The sequence below is a fragment of the Rhinopithecus roxellana genome, chromosome 8, assembly GCF_007565055.1.
Source record: "Rhinopithecus roxellana isolate Shanxi Qingling chromosome 8, ASM756505v1, whole genome shotgun sequence".
Lineage (NCBI taxonomy): Eukaryota > Metazoa > Chordata > Mammalia > Primates > Cercopithecidae > Rhinopithecus > Rhinopithecus roxellana.
This window is the reverse complement of record NC_044556.1, coordinates 99989249-100012961: the sequence shown is the minus strand read 5'-3', so window position 1 is coordinate 100012961 and position 23713 is coordinate 99989249. Positions and strand designations below refer to the sequence as shown.

Genomic DNA, 23713 nt, shown 5'->3' with positions numbered 1-23713 from the left:
GCTTTTTATTTCCTTTTGCTTTTGCCAACACTTTGAACAGCCTTGTTCTTAGTTTTCCCAACTTCTCCATTTTTAATTGTACACTAACACAGTGTGCAGTACGGGTTTTAGAAAAGAGGTTAAGCTGTCACTATAGGAGTGTGCACAGGATAGCTTTGAGGAAGCAGATCAAGAGCATAGCTATTACAATTTAAATACTGCAAGACATACACTTCTTTTAGTTTTGAGGTCATGACACACTTGTGAAGGCTTATGTTGCTTAGCTTTCCTCAATTGTATATTTGCCTTAAAGCAGATTTTTCAGCTAATTTTTATAGGATTTTTTTCCACCTATTAGGTAATCAAATCATGAGATTAATAGTTACTATTAAACAGTGCCAAAAAAATCTAACTTAGTAGTATAGTTTTATCAGTTTGCTTTGAGGGGAAATTACTTGGGTATTTGTAGACATTGTTGTTGCTTTTTCCCAGGGATCATGTTGCTATTCTGGCATCTCTAAGGTTGTGATTCTGACCCTGAGCCTGTGAGATTAGCAGGAGACACCTCATGTTCACTGGTTTCTATTCTTCGGCTTTCCTGACCCACCGAATGCCATGGTTTTAAAAGTGTTCCTGTCCTCCTTTGGATTGTCTTCCACACAGACAAAAGATGGGCCCCCCCCCCCAGCCCAGTGCCACATGAGATGTCGCCAAATCCTTGTTTGAAAATACTTTCAAGGGGATCTTATGAAATACTTTCCTTAGCTAGTAAGCATATCTAACTTTGAGCACCGTAAGTTTCTGTTGGAGCACCCAAGATAAAGTCTTCTAAAATGCATTCTAGGTAATGATGAATAAGTTGACTTGTGATATGGGATTGTTACCTATAAGCCATTTAAATGTTAGAGGAGAATATCTTCTAAATGTGATCACTGGTAACATTTAAATGTTAGAGGAGAATATCTTCTAAATGTGATCATACTGATCACAACAAATAGTTGCTGTCGGGTTATTCTGCCACTAAGTAACGTGGCCGTGTCATCTTCGTATAAGTGAAGACCTATATATCTGTTCTCTAACTTGAGGGTGGTAGAAGAATATGTATGCAGCTTATACAAGGTAGTATTACTTTGTTCAAGAACAATGTTTAAAAGAAGGCGCCAGCACAAGAGACCTGCTCTACCCACCGGAAGTTATTTTCTGACCCGTCAGTGAATTGTCTAGTAAATTAGCCTTTGCAATCATTTCAAAGTGCAGAGTTTATTAAACAATTATCAAATACTACTATTAGGAGCCCTGTGTTGTGTTTACCCATAACTGTTACTCATTTTACAGAGTAAAAGGTGGAGAATAGGTCAATAAATCTGTACTCTCTGTTTCTTCTGACATAATTTTTACAATACTGAATGGGATTGACTATGGTCAGTAGGAGAATGGCCTAAAACTTTAGGAAAATATTGGCCCAAGGAGACCAAACTTGTAACTTATCAAGTAGAACCTTAGCCTCACTTTAGTTTTAATGTCGAAGTAACCCACTAATCTGTACTCAGTGAATTGGAGATAGTTGTTCTGTTTAAAATTGGGACACTGGAGAAAAACAATGTGTGGAAAAAATAAAACAGAACTTCTAGAAATGACATAATAAAAATAATAGTTAATATTTACTGAGTGCTTACTTTGTATTAGGCATTGTTCTAAACTCTTTACATATTCTGATGTATTAATTTTGGGCTCAAGTATCTTTATTTTTCTCTATATTCTTTCATCTGATTACATTTCTATGGTTTTAACTCTTGGCCCTAAGCATAAAACAGATGTGAGGATGATCTTATTCTAAGTGCTGTGCGTTGTATTCCAGCCCCAGGTTGTCTGGTACTTTCCTTTCTCATCTCCCACCTGGCTCATGGCCTCTCCTGCATCAGTGGTGCCTGCTGTGGCTTCCTGAGGCTGCACAGCATGCTTCTCACTGCTTGTCTGCCACATGCTTCTCTGGGGCTTCCTTTCTGTGTGCACCAGCAGCCTGCTGAGCTAAGGCACCTTCCCTTTCCTTGTTGCTCTTCTCTTTCTCCACTTTCCTCTTGGGCATACAGGGTCTTGCCCTGTCGCCCATCCTAGAGTGTAGTGGCACTATCACGGCTTACTGCAGCCTCAACCTCCCAGGCTCAAGTGATCCTCCTACCTCAGCCCCATCCCCAACCCCCCACCAGTAACTGGGGCTACAGGCACACACCACCATGCCCTACTACTTTTTGATTTTTTTTCTAGAGACGGGTTTCCACTATGCTGTCCAAGCTGTTCTCGAGCTCCTGGGCTCAACAATCCTCCTGCCTCAGCCTCCCAAAGTGCTGAGATTACAGATGTGAGCCACACATTAAATCTTCTCAATAACCCTTTGATGTAGGTTTTGTCATTATCTCCATTTTTTTTTTTTTTTTTTTTTTTTTTTTTTTTTTTTTTTTGAGACGGAGTCTTGCTCTGCCACCCAGGCTGGAGTGCAGTGGCCGGCTCTCAGCTCACTGCAAGCTCCGCCTCCCGGGTTCACGCCATTCTCCTGTCTCAGCCTCCCGAGTAGCTGGGACTACAGGCGCCCGCCTCGTCGCCCGGCTAGTTTTTTGTATTTTTTAGTAGAGACGGGGTTTCATCGTATTAGCCAGGATGGTCTCGATCTCCTGACCTCATGATCCGCCCGTCTCGGCCTCCCAAAGTGCTGGGATTACAGGCTTGAGCCACCGCGCCCGGCCTGTCATTATCTCCATTTTTACGTGAGACTACTGAAACATACAGTTAATCCTTCTTGTAACCTGCCCAAGGTGTCACAGCCGATTCATTGGAACAGCTAGTTAAGCAGCAGATTACAGAATTAATGAACTGAAAAAAATTACACAGAATATAAAATAGAAAGATAAAGAAAAAAATGAGGAAAGAGGGGGTATGAGGCCTAGAATGAGAACATCCAAATGTGGTGAATAGTTACAGGATGAGAGAATGGGAGAAAGGCCCACTGTGAAGAGATGATGACTGAGATTTTCCCACAATTAAAATTTGAATTTTGGATTAAAGAATCACAGCAATTCTTGGCAGGAGAAATAGAAATGAGTCAAACCTCTCTCCTCCAGGTGTCCCCCTGACCATTGACCCAGCTCAGCCCTTTGCATCCTGCCCGGGTCCCTATGTTGACCTTCTCACTGGTGTCCTGGCCTCCAGTCTCATGTCCCTGGAAGTTGAGTCTCCTTGCAGGCTCTGGAATGGCCTTCCTAAAATGCCGACTGCATCACATTACTCCTGCCCCAGACACTTCAGTGACTGTTTATTACTTGGGGGGTAAAATGTAGGTTGCTAGGCATCACACACCAGGCTCCGTGCTCTGACCCCTCTCTGCCTTACTGCCCCCTCTACCTCACCACCCCATTTCTTCCTGCTCCCTACCTACCCTGCTCCCAGTAACATTGGCAGTGCCACTTTCTCTCATATCTCCTTTCCCTCACACATGCTGTCTTCTTAGCCCAGAGTGCCCTTTGACAGCCATTTTTCTTTGAGTACATTCTGCCAGTTCTTCAAAACTTCAGTTCATAGGCCGTCTCCCAGGGAATCCTGCTTTCACTCCCTGTCCCCAGTCTGAGGAAACGACTTATCTGTGGGTCCCCGGAGTTCTCTGTGAAAATCATCTTTGATAGCCCTCACTCCTTACTGCTATGGAGCTCCCGGAGGGGAACCACATGTGCATCCCCAGCTCCTGGTTTAGTGACAGGCACAGAGTAAGGGATACTCAGCAATGTTTGTTGAATGAATAAATGTATTGGTTGCATTCCACATTACCTCTCTCTCTCTCTCTAATATGAAAATCACTTGTAGGCCGGGCACGGTGGCTCACGCCTATAATGCCAGCACTTTGGGAGGCTGAGGCAGGCGGATTGCCTGAGGTCAGGAGTTCGATACCAGCCTGCCCAACATGGGGAAACCTCTTCTCTACTAAAAATACAAAAATTAGCCGGGCATGGTGGCAGGTGCCTGTAATCCCAGCTACTTGGGAAGCTGAGGCAGGAGAATCACTTGAACCCAGGAGGTGGAGGTGGAGGTGGAGGTTGCAGTGGCCAAGATTATGGCACTGTGCTCCAGCCTGGATGACAAGAGTGAGACATCGTCTCAAAAAAAAAAAAAAAAAAAAAAGTCATTTGTTTGTCCTTATTTAAAATATCTGTAGGCCAGTCTAGTGGTTCATGCCTGTAATCCCAGCACAGCACTTTGGGAGGCCTTCCCAGGTGGGAGGACCACTTGAAGCCAAGAGTTTGAGACCAGCCTAGGCAGCATAACAAGACCCCATCTCCACACACAAAAAAATTAAAAAGTAGTTGGGCATGGTAGTGCACATCTATAGTCCTTTTATTCAGGTGGCTGAGATGGGAGGATCACTTAAGCCCAGGAGTCTGAGGCTACAGTGAGCTATAATCACACCACTACACCACAGCCTGGATGACAGAGTGAGACCCTGTCTCAAAAAGCAAAAAAAAATAAACAAAACTATGATCATGGCCAATGGCCAACAAGAGATTTCCTGTTTCTTAAAAAAGTTGTTCAGAATAATCCTCCCCTGAAACAATGAAGACTGGATAAAATATATATACAAAAATATATCTTTATAAAATATATTCATGTTTTAATATAACCTATAAGTATATATTTTAATATAATGTAAATATATACTAATAAAATATATTTTTATTCAGTCTTAGTTGTATGTGTGTGTGTCTGTATATGTGTGTGTGTGTGTGTGTGTGTGTGTGTATATATATATATATATATATATATATATATAGCCTTAAAAGCATTGAAGATCTGACAAGCTAATAAGAAACTACCAAGCCAGAGAGGTAAATAAGCAGGAAGGAACTTTAGCCCTGAGGACACTGTCAATCCTGAAACACTGACACTGTCCTTGGACAGCCTCTATGGAAGAAATGGAAGACAGAATTCAGGAACTAAGCAAGCTGGGGAGTGCCAAGAGAGTGCGCCTCCAAAAGGCTGGTCCCTAACGGGCTGTGCTCTCAGAATGAAAATGAGTTGCATGGGAGAACCCTTGCGTGGAGTTATATCCTGGGCTGGAATTCCCTGGGTTGTCTAGGATCCTCAGAGACTTCACTTTGCATTAAGGTGGCCCCAGGCTGGTGTGGGGGTCGTGTCATCTGGCAGAAACAAGGAAGTTACTTGCATTCTGTTCCACAAATAGAGGAATTCCCACAAATAAATGTTTTAATGTAGTGACAAATACACAAAACCAGGCACACACACAAAAAATGCAGTTAAGAAAATAATTTATGAAAAAGTTAAAAGTATTATAACTTTTATAATTTATTTTATTATAAAAATAAATATCATTTAAAGCAACCTTGATTGCCACTTGAAACTTAGAAAATTTTCAAAGATTTAGAGTGGGGCCGAATCACAAACTCAATGCTGCAACCCAAGCAGAAAAGGAAGGGGCTCAGGTCCTTTAGAGCAGGGAATTCCTTGGTCCTACATACCTCAAAGCATGATCTGAAATGGGTTATGGGCATATCCCAGTGGCTCTGCAAACTCCTGGCTGTGGAGAGGGTCACAATCCAAGAGCCGGAATGGCTCTAAAGGGAGGGCCCGGGGGTCCAGGCCTCCGACTCTTGCTCTTGTTAAAAGCTGATCTGGTCGCTGTGACGGTTTTCAGTTGAAGGTCACATGCCCTAGATAAACAGGCAGTTGCTAAACAGCTCAAGCCAGTTGTTCTAAGGAATAATATGAGCCTGGTATTGCCTGGTCTTTTCATTCTTTAAGTGTAAAATATGTATTTTTATGTATATAAAAATATGTAACTGGACTACAGAGCAGCTAAGATAGATAGCTATACCTAATATATCAACACAGATATATTTCAAAAACAATGGTGTTTTTGAGAAAAGGCAAAAGATACCTAAAAAATAATACCATGTATTTAGAATTCATAAACATGAAATACAATATAATACATGTATGTATTATACAGTATGTTGTTTATGGCTATAGTAACATAATAGAAGTATAAAAGCTTACATAGGAACATAAATACAAAATTTAGGATAGTAGTAACTTCTGACAAGAGAGAAGAAATAGGATGTGGAACAGTACTAAATTATATGTACAATGTTTAATGCTTTATTTAAAAAATAAATTGATAATATAAAATGTTAAGATTTGTTAAACTGGGTAGTTAGTATATAGGTCTTTATTATACTTATTCTTTCTACTTTTCTATAATTTTGAAGGGGAAATATTGAAATGCTTTATAATAACACATAGTTAACCTAACAAAGCAAGAGTCAAACCCTGTGTGGACATCTGGAATCCGTGAGCCAATGTGGCCCTCAGAGCACCAGTTTGCAAGCTTTGATTTAGAAAGTCAAGCCATAACTGTTGAGTATCGGTAGCATTAGGCCCCATCACCATTGGTAACAGCACCAATTGGTATGACACGTTCTGAAAGTATACTGTCAAGAACTATAAAGTTATTAATATTCATGGACCCACTAGGAAAATGTTGGAAATTTTAGCAGAGACAGGGTTTCACCATGTTGGCCAGGGTGGTCTCGAACTCTTGACCTCATGATCCGCCCACCTCAGACTCCCAAAGTGCTGGGATTACAGGCATCAGCCACCACACCCAGAATTTTTTTTTACAGAAGCATTTCTTCTTAAAAAACTTTAATTATTTATTTCCCAAAGGTCTGCCCTCTAATCTACTAAAAATCTTTTATACATGAAGAATTTATGGTATTATCTATAATTTGAAAAAAATAGAAACAATTTTAAATGTCTGTCAATTAAGGATACTTGTAAATTACGGTGTACTAACTGTATAGAATATGATAACACTATTAAAAATTATTTTGAAGACAATGTCAAAACTGGAAAATGCTTATAGGAGAATATGTAAAATATAAAATAGGATATTTTTTATGTGGCAATATTACAACTATAAAAATATATGTATATTTGAACAAAGATTGGACAAGAATAGACAAAAACAAAACAGATAAGTTGAAATTATGAGGAATTAAAAATTTTTAAATTTCTTTCTTTGTTTTACTCTGAATAGGATTGAAGAATGATATGTTTGAGAAGACCATTTGAGTCACTTTGGTTGTTTTATTTTTGAGATACTATACTAGAATACTTTTTGTTGTGGTTTTTATCTTATACTTAATTTTAAAATTTCAGCCATCAGAGATAGAAATGGAGACTCAGATACATCTCTATGGTCACACAGAAGAGATAACCAGCTTATTTGTTTGCAAACCATACAGTATACTGATAAGTGTGAGCAGAGACGGAACCTGCATCATATGGGATTTAAACAGGTACAGAAGAAGGTCTCCAAATCAAACACAGCATTTTTAATATATCCATTTTTGCTATATGAAATAAACCAAAATAATATCTTTACATTATAATCATTTTAACCATGAAACACATGCTTAAAGGTAGTAAGATTACCTTTATATTTTATTGAAGTCAAACAATCAGGAAAACATGTATGCCTTATGTACAATAGGTACATAGACTGAGAAAAATAATTACAAAATAAGAGAATAATTATATTTAATGATCATATACAAAATCATGTATTTTGTCTTTCAGGTTATGCTATGTACAAAGTCTGGCGGGACACAAAAGCCCTGTCACGGCTGTCTCTGCCAGTGAAACCTCAGGTGACATTGCTACTGTGTGTGATTCAGGTGAGCTTGCTCCAACCCAAAGCACAGGGCTGGCTGGTGCTCTACCAGCACATTCGGCCAGTGGTTACCTCCTAGATCAAGCCGTTCTCTCAGGTCCCTGCCAGATCTAAATACTTTGGTAAAAGCATGTACATGTATAGAAGTACAATATGGTCTGAGACTGAGTTCATCAATTTAAGCCTCAGCTTATGCAGAAGTTAGTACTGTCATAATTTAACTGTTTTCCTGATATATGTAAAATTGCATTTGAGTACATGTAAAGCTAAGCAAATTATTGTTACATAATTTTTTGAGTGTTCTTGGTTTTGACTTTTCTCTCCTTTTTTGCTTCTGCTTTATAACTATTACCTTTGTTACCCTCCTCCTGTGAAAGAACAAAATTTTAACAAATTGAGTTGAAAAATTGAATTAGCTTTTATTAATGATTCATGAATCAGGCAGCATTCCATCTATGAAGTAGAAATGTACCCCAGTGAGCTGAGCAGAGGAGGTAGGCTTTATAGGCAGAAAAAGCTGAAGAAAGCAGAAATAAGGAACAAAACTCAGATTGATCGTTCCACAGTTACCTTCCTTAGAGGATTAAAGCAGAAGGGATTTCCTTATCATACCAGCACAACTCAGTGATCCCTTATCATCGATTGCTGTGAATCTCCTGTTTTTTGGAAAACTGGCCCATTTCCAAGTTCAGTTTGATTGTGTGTCACCTCGCACAAGTGACTACTCCATTCTGGTTTAATCTGGTATGTTAGGGCCTAGTGCAGGAGCTCAGTCCAAAACACTGGCCTACCATAAATTTTATTTAACACTTCTGACTAAATGAAAAGCCTCAGCAGATGTCCAGCTTGAATATATGTCTTCCAGTTTCGGAGAGAGAGCAATAGTATAGAACAGTAAATGGAAGTATAATTTGCCTTAAAAATTACATGACAAAAATATATCACCTAATGAAGAGTCTTTTGTTGTTGTTGTTTCATATATACATGTTAAGAAACCAATATATCCAGCAGAAAAGAACAGCTGGAAAATTCATGAATTTTCTGTTCGCATTTCTATTTTTAAGGGTCTTAAGATGCAAAGGATCCTTTGAAAAACTGCTTCTTTCTTCTGTCCATTCAGTGTTGGACATACCTATAGTGGGTAGTCCTCTATCCTTTGCTTGCATTTTTTACATTCTTTTCTTCTAACACAAAATGTATGGTGTTTTTCCAGACACCAACCAATTCTCTGACACCAACTGGGTGTCCAACCATGTAATTCAATTGTGACACTAAAAGTTTGCAAATTTGGAGGCTTCCATGAGCCCCACCCTCAGGTTCAATAATTTGCTAGAATGACTCACAGAACTCAGTAAAACACTGTTTATACTTAACAACTATCATTTATTATAAATGATAGAAATGAACACCAGCTGAAGAGGTACACAGGGCCAGGTCTGGAAGTGTCCTGAGTGCTGGATTGTCTGTCCTCCTGGAGTCAGGGTTGTGGAGTTAGGGTGCACCACTTTCTGGCACATAGTTGTTAGAAACAAGTGCTTGGTGCCATAAAGAAAAACTAGCACTTAGAAAATTTCTCAGGAAGGCACATTTACTTCTGCAGAAAGGTGCTGCCTGTGTCTGACCAATCGTAAGAGCACACCGAACAAAGGAGAGAAAGGTTTTTATCCCTAACACAGCTCCTGTTGCTGTGTCCTCTCCTCATTGGCTGGAGTCGGACTGCAAAATCTAAACTAACCCAGTTGCCTAAGACTTAAACTTTTCTAAATATGGTAAACATGCAGTTTGCCAGAGGAGGGGAGGAAGAGACTGTTGCTAAGGCAGAAAGGGTAGTTTACAGAACAAGTCTGGGCATGTCTGGGCATGTAGAGGTTTGCTAGTTACAAATTAAGCAAGAATGGGGGCTGTGTACGGAGCAAGAAAGACCAAGGGAGCTTGGAACTTATTATTTATGACACCTTTCCCCTCTTTTGATTTTATAGTTCTTCCTCTTCAGATTTCTTAAATTTTTCTAACATCTCTTGGCTTTGTAGTTCCTTTTGGTTGTTTAAGAGTAGGAACTTATTTGAGTAGGGTTGGGGAGAATAGAGAGAGGTTTTGGTAAGGGCTTTTTCTATAAGCCTTTGCCTTAATCCACGAATACAAGGTATGATGCAGCAACTTACAAGAATGAGTACACTGCTAACAATTGCAAGGGGGGTAAAGACTGATGCTATGAGTCCTTTCTATTTTCTAAACCATTTTTCTATGAATTTTCAGCTAATTTATTTGCTAGGGTGGTAAGGCCCTGTAAGACTTTTGTGATTCTTCTATTGGGGACTGTGTTGTTAGGGATAAAAGTACAACATTGGAATCCAGTCATGACACAGACTCGCCCTTTTTGGCCAATATTATGTTAAGGGCTATTCTGTTTTCCTAAGCCATCTGACCGGTAGGACCTAATTGTTCAGCTATTCCTTTAATGGCATCCCTAGTATAGTTAGCAAACTTCTGTTGATTACAATAAAGGTAATTTATCCAGTCTACATTTTTGTTTGCAGTTACCCATGAGAACAATATAGATTCAAATCCTGCAGCTGTTTGATTCCTGGCTTTAAATTCATTTAGCACCTCTTATGGAACTTTGATGGCATTTATATATATGTGAGGATCAAAAGACCTGAGGGGGGGCACTTTTTTTTTTTACAATTGTTCTTTCTATTTGGTTGATGAAATGCCAGGGTGAAAGGGATGGCTAATTGGATTAGAGCGCAAGTGCCGCTCCATTTACTTGGCAGAGTACTTAATAGTGGTCCACTGCAGTACTACCATACATCCGACTGGGGATGAACAAGGGCAGACTGGCTGGTTAACTCTTGAAAAGGCTTAGATTCACTGCATCCTGTTAGGCTTCCAAGGAATTCCAAATTTTCCCCTCATCGTGAGAGACACAAGGTAAAATTGACAGTGTTAATTGGAGGCCAAATAGCTCTCAAGGGCTGACCCACAGAGCCTTTAACTTCTGGGAATAGTAACAAGAGAGATTGGCATGCCTTACTGCCCCAGGCTGTGGGGTCTTGGAAGAGAGCTACTATGCAGTTCATATTCTGTTGGTCAGAGGACCATCCAAGTGGAAAGCGGACGATTTGAGTCTCTAGTCTGCCTGTTGTACAAGCCTAACAATTGCTTTTATTTAAGGTGTGAATGGAATATTTAATCCATTTCAGCCAGGCATTTATATCTTGGTACCCAGTTTTTATGGCTGAAGTTTGTTTTAAATCCTTGACTTTTATTACAACTACCTTGATTTTGTCATTGGGCATGAAATGGGAGATGGTTTGATTGGATGGTCTTGGGGAAGGGGTAACAATAGAGGATAGAGGGGAAGAAACAAAGCGCTTTTCAGAGAAGCCTATAGAGTCCTTTCTAACGACATTTTCTCCTAGACCACAGAAGCGCCTAAGGTGGGGTTCGAGTTGCTAGAGGTAGGGATAATAATAGAGACGAGTAGCGGGTTGCACTGGTAGGTTTGACAGTTGTGGGCAGTGGGGGTGACTCCTTTGGTGAAATGGAGGTAAGGCTTTAGGGTGGCGCAATTATCTGAGGATGTCTAACCTTGATTTTTGGTGATCTAAACAACATATGCCCATTGAGAATGTAAACTGGGGAGAGAGTGCCGATCCCCCCACCATAGGCAGGATAAGGGGGCAGTAGCGGCTTCCCTGGAGGGGCAGAGGTATTTTTCTGACGCTATTTCTCTTTGGCGTTGAAGGTTCCTGCAGGGTATAACAAAACAAGCATTAAAAGTCGTAGTTTGGGGTGAGCTTGACTTAGTTACATTAATAGTAAAATCGGGGGAGGTGGTTAAGGGAAAGAGAAGAGGAAAAAAAAAAAGAGAGACAGACTGATTAGACTTTTCTTTTTAACATTACTTTGGTGGGACTTGGCCCTGGGACGACAGTCCATGGCTTTGAAGAGGGCAATGCTTTCTTGACTTGGGTTTAATGGGTCTACCCTTTTTCAGCAGTTGGGATTACTGTTTCAGTTGTTAAGAGCAGCAGGTAAGGTCCTTCCCAGATGGGCTCGAGCTTTCCCTCTTTCCAGCTTCTGATAAGGATGTGATCTCTGGGTTGGTGTCAGTGAACTGGGAATTTGAGGGGTGGAGTTTGTGCTAGGAGGCTTTGAGTCTTCAGGGAGTAAAGGGTGAAAGATAGACTAAATACATAGTTTCTAAGAAACTGATCCTTTGTCTCAAATGTTGGGAGGTCAGTAGTGGAATTTAAATAAGGCGACCTATAAAACATTTTATAAGGGGATAAGCCGATATCTTTCTAGTGAGCAGTTCGGACTCTTAACAGGGTAGTGGGAAGACATTTAGTCCACGGTAACCGAGTTTCTAGAATTAATTTGGTTGGGTGGTTTTTTTTTTTTTTTTAATTAAGTTTAGAAAAGTTTCTTTAGTGATAAAAATAATCAAATCCCTTTTCACAATGGAAAGTTCTACATGATCTTAAGAACTAAAATATCATGATTTGAAAAACAATATGGAAAGTTATTTGCAGTACAAACTCTATCACATTTACTTAAAAAGCAGCCGAAGTTGCTTTTTTCTAGGTATACAGGCAACAGTCCACACCATTCAATACTACCTCCCTTTTGTGAAACACTTTCTTCTGGTGGCTTTCAGAATACTAGTCTCCTGATTTTTTTTTTTTTTTTTTTTTTTTTTTTTGAGACGGAGTCTCGCTCTGTCGCCCAGGCTGGAGTGCAGTGGCCGGATTTCAGCTCACTGCAAGCTCCGCCTCCCGGGTTTACGCCATTCTCCTGTCTCAGCCTCCTGAGTAGCTGGGACTACAGGCGCCCGCCACCTCGCCCGGCTAGTTATTTGTATTTTTTAGTAGAGACGGGGTTTCACCGTGTTAGCCAGGATGGTCTCGATCTCCTGACCTCGTGATCCGCCCGTCTCGGCCTCCCAAAGTGCTGGGATTACAGGCTTGAGCCACCGCGCCCGGCCTAGTCTCCTGATTTTTCTTGGGTCACTGGTGGGTCCTTCTCAGTCTTTTGCTGGTTCTTCTTCTTTTTGTCTACGTCTTAATGATGGCATATCTTAGGTCTCTGTCTTTCGCTGCCTTCTCTTCTCTAGCTGTACTAGGTGATCTTATCCAAAGTCATGCTTATTCCCTAATGACTCCCAGATTTATTTTTCCAGTTCCAACTTGTACCCTGAAATCCAGAGTTGGATATCTAAATTGCCTACACAGCATTTCCAACCTAACATAGCCAAAACAAAACTCGATTCTACATTCCTCCAAACCTGTTCCTTCTCCAGTATACCTCATCTCTGAATTTCAGAATTCGCCCAGTTGACAGGTAAAAAACCTGAGTCATCCTTTACTCCTGTCCTTCTTCCTCCTTATATCCAAGCTATTAGCAGACATTATCTTCTCTACTTACAAAATAGAATCTAGCCTCTAACTTCTCCTACCCTAACATCTATCACCCCAGTCCAAAACTGTTACCTAGAACACTATAATAACCTAACTGGTGTTTGCTTTCCTCTTTAATCTTTTTCAGTCTAACTTTCACACTGTAGCTCTATATTTCATAAAGGTAAATCAAATTATGTCATCCTCTTCTTAATCTAATTGCTTCCCATTTACATATCTATGCCAGACTATAAGGACCTGGCTTTCTTCCTTATGTCACTTCTTACTATTCTTCTCTCTTAATCACTATGCTGTAACCTCACTGACCTCTTGTTATTCCTTAAACATGCCAAGTAAGTTACATTTTAGGGCCTTTTCACTTGCTTTTACCTTTATCCAGAATGCTCTTTCCCCAAATATTTATATGGCTCATATGCTTACCTCATTGGGGCCTCTGCATATGTCATCTCTTCAAACAACCTTCCCCAAGCCATCTTATCTAAAGTAACCCTCTCCACATTCTGTCTCAGTGGGATTCATCCTGGGATGCAAAGATGATTCAACATATACAAATCAGTAAATGTGATATATCATGTTAACAGAATGAAGGACAAAAGCCATATCATAATCTCAAAAGATACAGGAAAAAGCATTTGACAAAATTCAACACATTCTATCCCTATTCCCTGCCTTTTCTTTATAGCAGTTAATATGTTATATTTGCTTATATTGTTATTGTCTGTCTTCTCCATTGGAATGTAAACTTCATAAAAACAGGTACTTTGGGCTGGGTGCAGTGGCTCACACCTGTAATCCCAACACTTTGGGAGGCTGAGGTAGGTGGATCACTTCAGGTCAAGAGTTTGAGACCAGCTTGGCCAACATGACAAAACCCTGTCTCTACTAAAAATACAAAAATTAGTTGGGCGTGGTGGCAGGTGCCTATAATCCTTGTGAAAATAAATAGTTTAAATACTAGCTCCATTTCTTTCACCAAACAGAGCTCAGGTTTACTGTCTTTTCATTATCTTTCCAATATTTTAACATGAGACTTAGAGGGCTATCAGAGGGAATCCTATTATCTGCTTTGCTCTTTGTAGTTTTTGTTTTACTAGGGTTATTTTCCATCCTGGAAGTTTTAGATGTGTCCCTGAGTTTCCTGAGTGTGTGGGGCTCAACTTCTCTTACTAGAGATTTCTTGCACCCTTTCCCTGGAGGCTTAACCCCCCTCCCCACTGGAGGTTTCTTGTACTCCTTTACTTTACTCCACACTCACTTTGCACTTAATTGTGCAACTCATTCACACACTTTCAACCTCCAGGATGTCCCGACTACCAAGGAAGTACTTCACTGCCCCTGCGGCTTTTCTTACCTTGGTCTTTGCACAGAATTACTTGGTCACCATGTAGGCCTTTTCCTCCCATGTTACTGAGAGTCTGGGTATATTCATCACGCTGGGTGGGTCTCAATCCCTCACTCTTGAGGCTGCTGCAATGAGACACGTCTCCTCACAAGAGATAATTGGAGACCCTTCTCCAGAGGAGAATGGGATCCCGGATGAGCCCCCATTTTGTTAGAAACAAGTGCTCAGTGCTGCAAAGAAAAACCAGCACTTAGAACATTTCTCAGCAAGGCACATTTACTTCTGCAGAAGGGTGCTGCCTGCATCTGTCCCATTGCAAGAGCATACCAAACAAAGGAGAGAAGGATTTTTAGCCCTAACACAGCTCCTGTTGCTGTGTCCTCTCCCCGTTGGCTGGAGTTGGACTGCACAATCTAACCCAATTGACTAGGACTTAACTTTTCTAAGTATGGTAAATGTGCAGTTTGTGAGAGGAAGGGAGGAAGAGACGGTTGCTAAGGTGGGAAGGGTAGTTTACAGAACAAGTCTGGGCATGTCTGGGCATGTAGAGGTTTGCTAGTTACAAATTAAGCAAGGGTTGGGGGCTGTGTACAGAGCAAGAAAGACCAAGGGAGCTTTGAAGAGAAATTATTTCTGACATAGTTGTGTTCACCAACCTAGAAGTGCTCCTAACCTTGTCATTTAGGGACTTTATGGAGGTTTTGTTACATAGGTCAATCTCCAGCCCCACTCTGCCTCCCAGTGTCACTGTAGAGGGTCTTGACTGCAAGTTGTCCAGGTTCTTGGTGTTTTGAACAAAGAATTGGACAAAACACCCAGCAAAGCAAAGAAAGAATGAAGCAAAGAAAGAACAAAAGCAGGAATTTATTGAAAATGAAAGTACACTCCACAGTGTGGAAGTGGACCCAAGCAGCAGCTCAAGGGCCTGGATGTAGAATCTTCTTGGGTCCAAATACCCTCCAGAGGTTTCCCATTGGCCACTTTATGCTCACCTCATGTGAATGAGGTGGTATCCCACAATCAGTCTGATGGGTTGCCTAAAACCACCAATCAGAGGCTGAAATGGAGTTACAAAGGTCACACTCCTGTGCAAACATCTGATTGCTTTTTGCAACCAATCAGAGGCTAAGGTGAAGTTACAAAGTTGCAAACGAAGACCCCACCAACAATCAGTTTGATTGGTTGCAGACAGCCAATTTCCCATCTGCCAGCAGAAGACGTGGGGGTGGGGTTTGCAAAGGGAGTAGCGTGGGAAGTTAGGGTTTTCCTTTCAATTTCGTTCTAGGAAGTCAGTGTGAAACGGCCTTATGTTCCCTGCCTCCAGACCCTATTCTCCTGCCTCACCAGGAGGTGGGCATGAGAGTTGGGGGCTATCTGGAAGTTTTAGTCCTCAATCATGTGGTTGGTTTTCTGGTGGCCAGCCTGTAGACTGAAGCTATGTAGTCCTCCCGACTGTGAGTCATCTCATTAGCATACAGAAAACAGTAAATTCCAAGGGCTTTAGGGACTCTGTCCCAGGAACCAGGGACAAAGATCAAATACTTATTTTTCATTATACCACAGATACCTGTTGGGATTTTGTTATTGTTGTTTCTACAAAACATTCATTTATTCTTGTATTCAAGAGAAGTAATATCTTCAGTCATGATTAGATTTCAGATGTGAAAGAATTTTTGCTAGTCTTAGCCCCCAGTCATAAAATAATGTCATGAAAACATTTTTATTCCCTAATGATTATAACTAAGGGAAAAGATCTTAAAGAGTTGATTTTGGTAGTACAAGTGTATGCAAATGATTGATGATTTTGCTAATTGTTTCTCGTTGATTTGTGCATTAGCAGCTTTTAGTGTGTCATATCAAGAGGAATGCTGGGGAAATAATATAATGATTATTTATATGGAGTTCTCTGTTTTCTTGTTTTGGCAATATTTGAAAGTTAGGACTGATCCTGAGGGAGTTGAATTTTGTAAAGTTAATTACTTTCCTGCTGCCAGTAGTGATTTATATCTGTGATATTATATCAGCTAGTCATATGGGAATGAGAAACAAATTACTTTTCTGCAATTACCAACTCACTAGTAGGGTATTCAGGTGTCCCTGGATAGCACACAATATAATAGAGTAGTGGGTAAAACTTTTTTCCAATTTGAACAAAAAGGCCTTGTCAACTTTTTAAAGGTCTCTTGATACATATATAAAAGAAGTCATAAAGAGCACTTGGCATATAGAGAACATAATTTTTTAAATTACTTTTTTAAAGAGAGGTCAAACTTATCTCTAGGGACCCAGACTAGAGTTCATCCTCCTATTTTCTTATAGACCAAGAAGGAAAGAAAGTTATCAGATTTAACCTATCAAAAATTTTGACTATTTATTGGATACCATCCAAGTAATCTTAAAATTAAATATATATGTATGTGTGTGTGTGTGTGTGTATGTATATGTATATACATACAGTCAACCCTTTGTATCTGTGAGTTTCACATCCGTGGATTCAACCAACCTCAGATTGAAAATATCAGGGGAGGAAAATGGATAGTTGCATCTGTATTTAGTATGTACAGACTTTTTTTCTTATTATTCTCTAAGCAATACAGTATAACAACTATTTATATAGCATTTATATTGTATTAGGTATTATAAGTAATCTAGAGATGATTTAAAGAATACAGGAGGAGGCCAGGCACGGTGGCTCACGCCTGTAATCCTAGCACTTTGGGAGGCCGAGGTGGATGGATCATGAGGTCAGGAGATCGAAACCATCCAGGCTAACACAGTGAAACCCCGTCTCTACTAAAAATACAAGAATTTAGCCAGACTTGGTGACACCTGCCTATAGTCCCAGCTACCCAGGAGGCTGAGGCAGGAGAATCGCTTGAACCCGAGAGGCAGAGGTTGCAGTGAGCTGAGATCGTACCACTGCACTCCAGCCTGGGCAACAGAGCGAGAGACTATCTCAAAAGAAAAAAAGAAAAATACAGGAGGATGTGCATAGGTTATATGCAAATACTACACCATTTTATATCAAGAACTTGAGCATCCATGGATTTTGATATCCTTGGGGGTCCGGGAACCAATCCCTCTTGGATGCCTAGGGACAACTCTATATTATGTGTCTGTGCTGTATGTGCAACATCTTCTCAAAAGTTACATTGACAGGCTTATTCCTCCTGATCGTAATTTCTCAGTTCTTATGATGGGATATGGTTTTTATAGTGATAAGATGTGAAATGTATTAAACTGTGAAAATGTAATCAATGATTGAGGGGGGGATGTGTTTACCATTCTATCACTGGATCAAAATATATGCCTTTGAACTAGGGTGAGACATCCATAGCCTGGTCCTCTGTTGCCAGTGGCAAGATAGAGTTAGTAAAATATTCTAAGATTCAGAGTGCGGTGGTTCTTTAATTTATTTTGATTTCCATGACTATGTATACAAAGGATAGAGATGCTTTTCAGGAATGCCTAAGTTTTTGACTTTTAGTTGATGTGTTAAATCATATGTGCAAGCAGTCTGGTATTGGCTAACAGTGTCAAATTTTGATACTTACAGAAGTAGGCAGATGAGTAGTTATTTGGTTTTGTGGTAGCCCAAGATACTGAGTGAGCTGCTAGGATAATTCTTTGGCTACTAAGTTCCATGCCATACTTCAGAGTCCAGGCCCACATTTAGATTTTTTATCTTGAAGGATTAAGCCATGCGGTAGTGGTAGCTATGGGTTACAGTGACAAACCCCTACCTCAATATATTTTATGGCTATGTTTCCAGTGACTTCAATGAGCCTTCTAGCCTTACTAGTACTCATCTAATTACTTTATCTTTTAAAAAAATATTTTAGCCAACATTTAATTCAAAAGAAACCTTTAAATGTAGCCTACTCATGGAAAATATTTTATGTAAGTGGAATCACATAGTACCTGTCTTTTTGTGTCTGGCTTATTTCACTTAGCATGATGTTTTCAGGGTTCATCCGTGTTGTCGCATGCTTCATTCAGTTTTTACAGCTAAAGAAAATTTGTGTGTGTGTGTGTGTGTGTGTGTGTGTGTACATACTACATTTTGTTTACGCATTCGTCTGTTGATAGACATTTAGGTTGTTTCCTCTTCTTGGCTATTGTGAATAATGCTGCAACACACTGGGCATTTTGATCTGTGGTTTTTGATGGTCTTTGGCATATTTTTAAATAAAGCATTGTTTATATGTTTATTTGCCATAAAATATGAAATATTTTCATTGTCTTAATAAAAGAGAGAAGCAAAGCCTCTACTTATATGTTAATGAAAAGAAAAATTAAATGTACTGAGACTATGCCATCAAACTTTATCGTGCCTCCTAACCACTTCATCACTATGAGAAGATTCCCCAGAGAAGGCTGGACACATCATCAGGCCCCAAACCACCCTGTTTATAAAGCATGGCAGGCAATCATGCTTCCCCCAACCCCAGAAAACTAAAAGAAAAACTTTTGGTTACTCTGTAATCTTTGAAAAGAAAAAATTAGTTTAATAAGGTATTGCTTTATAAGATTTAATCTTAGATGTTCTGAAGAATACTTTTTTTTAAGAATTAAGTTTTAACTCAGGTAATTTTTACTACACCTTTTATTTTTTTTCTCTTCAAAAGTCATATAAGTCACTGTTTTTTTGTTTTTTGTTTTGTTTTTTTTTTTGAGACAGAGTCTCTGCTCTGTTGCCTAGGCTGGAGCGCAGCGGCACCATCTCAGCTCACTGCAACCTCTACCTCCTGGGTTCAAGTGATTCTTCTGCCTCAGCCTCCCGAGTAGCTAGGACTACAGGCGCCCACCACCACACCTGGCTAATTGTTTTGTATTTTTAGTAGAGACGGGGTTTTACCATGTTGGGTAGGCTGGTCTCGAACTCCTGACTTTGGGTGATCCACCTGCCTCAGCCTCCCCAAGTGCTGGGATTACAGTTATGAGACACCATGCCCAGCCAAGTCACTTCTTATAGACGGTTTCACAGAATATTTCCTTCACTTTTTGCAGACTATTTAGCTTTCCCAGTATTTTCAATCATAACTCATATTTGGTGGTTCATATGTGAAATATTACAGTTACACAAATATGATTATTTTACCTTGTTACTGTACATCATAGATTGCTTTTTATTTTTATTTTTTCACTGGTTATTGTCTTTTGATTAATACATAAAGATCTATGCAACTTGGCCTGGTGCAGTGGCTCACGCCTATAATCCCAGCACTTTGGGAGGCCCAAGTGGGCTGATCACTTGAGGTCAGGAGTTCAAGACCAGCCTAGCCAACATGGCAAAAAGCCATTTCTACTAAAAATATAAAAATTAGCCAGGTGTGGTAGCGAGCACCTGTTGTCCCAGCAGCTTGGAAGGCTGAGGCAGAAGAATCTCTTGAACTCGGGAGGCAGTTACAGTGAGCCAAGATCACACCACTGCACTCCAGCCTGGGTGACAGAGTTAGACTCTGTCTCAAAAGAAAACGAAAAAGGAAGATCTGTGCAACTTGTGTAGTGATTTCATTTATACAGTCTTAAGTCACGGGTTATCTACAAACTTCATCAGTAAACAAATGAGCTTGCCCTTCAGGGGTGCCCTTCTGGGGTCAAATGTGGTGGAGTCTGAGACAGCCACATTCTGGTAACCTGCAGGATGATTTGGGTGTTTTAGCTGGTGGAGGCAGTGACCTCAGACTCTGGACGGTGAACGGGGATCTCGTTGGACACGTCCACTGCAGGGAGATCATCTGTTCTGTGGCTTTCTCCAACCAGCCCGAGGGAATATCTATCAATGTAATTGCTGGGGGATTAGAAAATGGAATTGTAAGGTAAGAGGAATTTGGATTCTCTTTTATTGATTTCATAAGGACATAGGAGTTTCAGAAATTAATTTTTAATCCTAGGCATATTAATATTCAGTACTTAGAGATTTAAACTCACCTTGGGATATAGGCTCTTTAGTTATTCCTGTTTTATTTCTAAATAATAAAGATAGCTTTAGTACAGTTTTGAAGTTTTATGTTAACTATAAAAGATGAACAATATGAAAGTATACAAAGTTAAAAGTTCCCTTATTCCCACATCTACCCCCCACAGACTTCCTAGAGGGAACTACTGTTGTTTGTTACATTTCCTTCCAAATGAGTTTTAACAAATAAACAAATATGGGGGGCTTTTTAGGGAGAGTAATTTTAGTTTGCATAATTAGATGGTTTTTTCCCTTCTAGGTTGTGGAGTACATGGGACTTAAAGCCTGTGAGAGAAATTACATTTCCCAAATCAAATAAGCCCATTGTCAGGTAAGATCTTCTCCCCTTTATGCTTGAGAATATAATTTGTGATTGTATTTTTTGTAGAGAGGTATTTAAGCACACAGACGTAAAGAAATGTGTGATTGAAGTCATCATGAAAAGCCAGCCATGTAACACACAGTGTATTGTCCATGATCCAGCAGCAAGAGAGACCACACTCCTTGTCTTCATGGATCTTAAAATCTGAGTCAGTGACTCAAAGTCTAATGGAAAGACAGTGTCTCTGGAATCATAGAGACTGTATTTTTTCCTTTCATATTTGACAAGACCATAATGGTGATTGATAGCTGCAGGGGTGCTTGACAGGATAGATAAATAATCAGTTACTCTTTGCTTAGTTAACAAATTTGACTTTAAATAATTAGAAATAAAGTGATTCAAATTCTACTTTATTAAATTAAATGTATTTTCAGTATACCAAATTTAAAGTTGAAGGAACCTAAATTATTAATGTTACATTTTTTTTCCTTTTCTCTTTCAGGGAAATAATATATAGCCATAAAATACTTATTTATCTTTATAAGGAGAAAATATAGTACTGTTACATTTTTTTCAGTTTTGTACACCCAAATATTTGTTGTTTATGTAATAAAGCATAAACAAAGAGGCAAAAGAAGAATAGAATGTACTGAGCTTTGTGATCCTGATTTTATTCTATATCACCTCATTTACGAGCATCTCCAACTTACCAGTAGAGTGACTATATTAGAATTACAGGCAAAACCAATGAGTTATAGGCAGTCATTTAGTTTATGTCTCTCTGCGCCACTGAAGATAACTTCTTTACACTAACCTCAGTGTGATGACCGATATGCTAATACCATTTTAAGAAATATAATATACAAACGGGAATTTTTTTTTTTACAGCCTTACATTTTCTTGTGATGGCCACCATTTGTACACAGCAAACAGTGATGGGACCGTGATTGCCTGGTGTCGGAAGGACCAGCAGCGCTTGAAACAGCCAATGTTCTATTCCTTCCTTAGCAACTATGCAGCCGGGTGAATGCAAATGAACTTTGCGTTCTCCAAAGCACTTTAACTCCAAACTAGATTTGTTGACTTCACCAGTTTTAGGAGGTTGAACCTAAAGAAATGGATGACTGAACAAACCATCCAAATAATGATAAAGTCTATTCATCTGCACAAAATTCTGAAGATTCACATGATCCTAAGAGGAAAGTTCTGTTCTATTTTAATGGTAATCTGGAAGATTGTGTCAATATGCACTAGCCAACAAGTTTTAAGCCTTGCATGGTACATTAAAGTTATATTCTTAAAATTTTTTCCCACCAAGGTATTCCAAAGAAAATATTAAGGTCTCCCCTTTTTCTGTGATTCCAAAAGAACCAGTACAATTTAAATTGGTTAGCTAATTGTTTATATAAAACACACTAAAATTATATTTTAAAAGTTTTCTGCCATGAACTACTACTCCCACCACACACACATGCTCCAAAAGAGGAAAGAAAAAATGATAATTTTTAGGACTTGATAATTGCTTTATTTGAGAAGCAAATTATTCAGTAGGTGCCTCTGTACCAAATATTTTATGGAATATCTGAATACTAAAAATAAACTATGAATGAATCTCAAAGTTAGGCAGTTTTTGCCGGTTTCCCTCTTAGCTCAAAGGAGAACCAGAATTTTTTTGACAGCCACAAACAAGAATACAGGTATCTTGGATTTCAGACACATTCTGTTTCTTCATAAAAATTTTACTTAAAATCTGTAACACTAGATACTGAATATCCTTAAGTTGAGTCACTAAGGTTTAAACACAGTGGTAAGTCTTAAAGTCTGCTATTTATAGAGCATTGAATCTGTACCAAATTGCAATAGAAAGCCTCCAGTATGCAAGAAGTTTGCATGGGTATTAAGAATACAGCCTAAATAAGGCATTTAATCTAATCTGCAGGAAGAATTTTCTTCCCCAAAACAGAATTAGAAAAGAAAAGGAGACAGCTTACTTTATTTTAAACAGGAGGCAGAATAATTCTTTTAGGAAACCATTTTCATTCTGTTTCTACTAACCTATATCATCTGAGAATTCTAGGAAGAAGAATAAAATCTAGTGTATTCCACAGCAAACTTACATACCATAAAGACAGAATTCCTAAATGTCTTGGAACCGTCTGTCTCCTCCCATATGATGGCTGTCTGTATATTTTTACTTGGGGTGGTGCTTTATTGGCTTTGAAAACACTGTCAAATAAGCTCAGTAATATGTTACCATGGGATAAAAATATGTATCCCTGCCTAAGAATAACTTGTGCATTTGTTATGGAAATTTAATTCATATGGTGTTTACAGTACTACTTTTGTAACTTCCAGACTTTCTAAAACATTCTGCTTAAAAACCATATAAAATATAATTCCAAAGTCTCTGCTGTCAAGATAGATTCGAGAGAAAGCAAGTGGCCATGTATGCTTTAACCTTAAACTGCGTACACATGTAGTGATACCTAGGCTGCATTTAGATCACCATGTGCTCAGGCCAGGTGTTAATCCTGAGGTCCATGGAGGTGCAGAGATGAGATTACTCCATTCACGTTGAAGTGATTTGCTTTGTTAACAAAAAATTGCAGCTATTGTCTAGCTTTCATTTTTTTACTGAGAACTTTAAATTAGTCCCCTATTAGAATAGGGTTGCTACTCAGTCTTTTTTTAAAAACCGAATTTCTTCATTTATCTAAACAGAAAATATGCAAAATAACTGGTCTTGTTAAGAGTGCAATATTATATTTTTATGTACAAATAAAAATTAATTTGGGGGGATTATTTATTCAGCATGAAACCTAATATGTATATGTTTGAAATACTTCATAATGTGCATGTTGTAGCAAACATTTCTGTAAATTATCACAAGCTCTGTTACCTTTATATACACTGCCACTTCAATTTGGAAATAAATTTCATAAAAATAGAT

At 39.2% G+C, this 23713-nt stretch overlaps 1 protein-coding gene across 5 annotated transcripts in view; it reads left to right on the top strand.

Moving 5' to 3' along the window:
- Positions 1-23713, top strand: part of LYST (lysosomal trafficking regulator) — a 229277-nt gene extending 205564 nt beyond the window's left edge. For 3 of the 5 annotated variants that reach the window (XM_030937161.1, XM_030937164.1, XM_030937162.1), the window contains 5 exons: positions 7200-7340; positions 7621-7718; positions 20145-20301; positions 20701-20772; positions 21652-23713. In XM_030937161.1, coding sequence (XP_030793021.1) covers positions 7200-7340; positions 7621-7718; positions 20145-20301; positions 20701-20772; positions 21652-21790 — 607 coding nt within the window. In that variant the 3' untranslated portion in view covers positions 21791-23713. Of the gene's footprint in view, positions 1-7199; positions 7341-7620; positions 7719-20125; positions 20302-20700; positions 20773-21651 lie in introns of those variants that run through there. The other 2 variants (XM_030937163.1, XM_030937165.1) reach the window with 2 other exon arrangements.